The sequence below is a fragment of the Limulus polyphemus genome, unplaced genomic scaffold (assembly GCF_000517525.1).
Source record: "Limulus polyphemus unplaced genomic scaffold, Limulus_polyphemus-2.1.2 Scaffold480, whole genome shotgun sequence".
NCBI lineage: Eukaryota > Metazoa > Arthropoda > Merostomata > Xiphosura > Limulidae > Limulus > Limulus polyphemus.
In genome coordinates this window covers 306226-309647 of record NW_013666090.1, presented here as the reverse complement: position 1 = coordinate 309647, position 3422 = coordinate 306226, and the positions used below count along the sequence as shown (strand labels likewise).

General features: G+C 31.6%; 1 protein-coding gene across 1 annotated transcript in view; it reads right to left on the bottom strand.

Moving 5' to 3' along the window:
* The window catches only part of LOC106458527 (sodium/potassium/calcium exchanger 3-like), a 40750-nt gene that overhangs the window by 24449 nt on the left and 12879 nt on the right, over positions 1-3422 (bottom strand). Inside the window, exon 4 of the mRNA XM_022384770.1 lies at positions 1865-1971. Within this exon, the coding sequence (XP_022240478.1) occupies positions 1865-1971 (107 nt within the window). The remainder of the gene's footprint in view (positions 1-1864; positions 1972-3422) is intronic.

Genomic DNA, 3422 nt, shown 5'->3' with positions numbered 1-3422 from the left:
CGGGGATTCGAACTTGCAACCCTCGGATTGTGAGTCGAGCGCCCTAACCACCTGGCCATGCCGGGCCCACTAGTTATGAATGACTTAAATCTGCACTACGATTTCTATACAATACACTAGTTATAAATGACTTGAATCTGCTCTATGATTTCTATACAATACACTAGTTATGAATGACTTAAATCTGCACTACGATTTCTATACAATACACTAGTTATGAATTAGAATATTTATCATTTCACCCCATGGACACTGAATTTCAGTTAATTCTTTTCATTTAGTATCTTTCTCATAGTATAAGGAATATAACTTTTAAAATAGTATGGAATTCTAATACCTCTAAGTAATAATTAGTCAGATATTACAAAATTATATACAATAAGCTGAAGCCTATTTAAATGGTACAAGCCATTAACATTCAACCATGTTTTAGAAAAACAACCACTTGAAATGTACCTTCAGCCAACATGGAAATATCTTCTAATTTCGAAATATTACGTTTACTTTGAAACTGCTTAGTTTTTAGCTTGTACTTACTTAATTTTTATATAAGTTGTTCATTAAAATAACAACCAATTTCAAGTATTTCTTCTTAAGAAGCATATTGAGTTTGTTAACATTCAAAAAATGGTACTTTCTCTATTATCCATGGTTTTACATAACTTGCTATAACAATATCAGTTTCATTAAGACTTACAAGACTAAACATAATTTTCTCAAGAATTTATATGGACTACTTAACGAAACTGGGAGATATGGCATTTCTGTATATTTTCTCACTCTATATTCATTTAACATTTTTATATCCTTCCCAATATGTGACGTCATTGTTGCAGTTTACGAAAGCATATCAGTTCACAGAATTTCACTCAATCTTGTAATATTCAGTCAAAAAGCTAAAACTCTAGAAAACTAGTATCCTCAAATGCCATGAAGACGATACTGATTATATCCTCAATAAAAAATGTTACGAATAGAATGCTTAAACATGAACAATGAATTAAACTTAAAATGTTTCTTCCTTTACCTTGTGTATTTAATAAATTTTATCAATCTATTCATTTAACGTTTTCACTTCTTGCCAGGTTGTGAGGGTCATTGACTAAATTGTTCTTTATTGAAATTCAAAAAATTATAGGTGCAATATAAATAAAAATATTAAGTATATAAAAAGGTTTTATTGGCATATAAATAGTCTTCGTAGTGAAGATCATACCTACAAAAACGTGTCTAATATATATTTATTACATATATATGCGAGTTGAATGTTTGGTAAAATTGTGACTCAGTTACATATATGTCATAGAACAGTTGCGATAAATCTGATTGATAGTATCACTAGTAATCCACTTAACCACATTGGAATTTCAAAAATTAAATCTGAAAACAATTAAACATATCCCATTTAAATCACAGTTTGTCAACAAAAATTATTTTTCCATAAAGTTATCAATGATTATATTTGCGGTTTAAACACAAAGATTAAATTCTGATTATTATAAAATTCGGTTTCAACGAATTATACACATTTTATTTTCAAAAACAATTTATTTTAAAGGCAGTGCAGAACGAAAACCGATATGTGTGTGAAAGCGCTGGTCTTTCACCATGCAGACGCGTTTATTATTAACCATATAAATAATCAAACATCACAGTAGATATATTTGTGTGTGTGTATATACATACATAAATATTTTCTTATGTTTACGTCTACAGGCAGAAATTCAAGATGTCCATAAAACATCTAGCAAATATATATTTATAGATTACTTGGAATATCATTATTACTAACTTTAAATGCTTATAATAGTGCAATAAACTTAAAAGTCAATTTAAAATAAATGTTTTCAAAAATAAAACTTACTGTTTTCCAAACAATAAACGATACAATCATTGTGACTCCTAACAAATTAAATACTGCTGTTCCCAAGATAGTCCCAATTCCAATATCTCCCTCAGTTATAAACGCACCTACAAAAGACAGATGATACAAAAAAACATATATCAAAATACAACTGCAATGAATTATAAGCAACAAAACCAAACCAAAAATATATTTATTCAGTTTTCTCTAAGAAGATTTATCTCACATAAACAGTTACATGTAGTGGGAATTCCCTACTAATTTGGGATTAATTACTAAAACATCTAAGACACTGGACTTTCTGCACGATTTGATGGCTTTATTTCATACGTTTTGCTCGTTTGCTATTCAATGCAAAGCTTCAGAGTGGGTTTTCTGTGCTTTTCAACGGCTAGGATTGAGCCACAAATTTTAGTGTTAAGACCACTCAAGCTTACCACTGAGCGACTGTGGTGAGCCACAAAGGGAAACTTTAAAAGGTTTCGACCCTACCTATTAACGTTTTCAGTGTGTAAACTAACATATAATTTTTTTTTTACTCTAATATTAAATCTAATGTTAAAATCTAAGCGTAATGAAATGGTGCAGAATGTGTTTCACGATAAGCATGATATCTTTCAAAAACCAGACTACATTAATCATATAAGAGAAAAACAAACTCATGCTGTAACTCTGATTTTGTTTGTAATGGAAATAATTAAGGAAACACACAAGAAATAAACATACTGGAGTCACAAAGATTTATTACACTAAGTTGGTGAACTACTAACTGGATGAAACATTATCAAAAGAAAAGCATAAAAGTTATACAATGAAATGCATTAGTATTTTATATACGAGCCCTCCCTTTGCTTTACACAGAGCATTTTACCTTGTTTTCATGCTTCTGTACAGATTACACCTTCTCAGTTCTCATAAATCCATACAGCTTCAGGAATGTTTATATCGAGATTTTAAGCAGGCCAAGCTATGACTTTCAGTATTCAATCGGCCTATTTCCCATCAAGTTATCATTTCACCATATTTGCTGTAATAATTAAATAACTGTATTGCTGGAAGATGAATCACTCCGGGGAAAATGGCAGTTTAGATCATAACCATAATGAGCATGTCAGGGTGTCATCAATTTTGTGCACGTCACTGACATCGTTGTCTGAGATGCAGCCATACACTGATACACCGTCATGTTCCACTGTAGATGTTCTATATTGGTTATGATAATTCTCTCTATCCTCCAACAAAATTAGATTGATTGTTTCCAAACCTTTGAGCTTGGATTTATCTGCAAGATGCACACATCTCCAGCTTTGCCTACTCCACTGTTTTTGGTTCGATGCCCATTTAACCTTTTGGGTTTGTTTATCTCATCTCAGCGGAGGTTTTCAAGCAGCTACAAGAAATTGAGACCAATTAATGCTAATCTGTGTCTTACTGATCTCGAGGTAAGATTCGCATCTGTAATTACAGCAAGGTAGTTGAAAAGATCTATAATCGACCATCGTCTACATCAGGGGTCATCAAACAACGGCCCACTGCTGCACTGTGCCACAAATGAGCT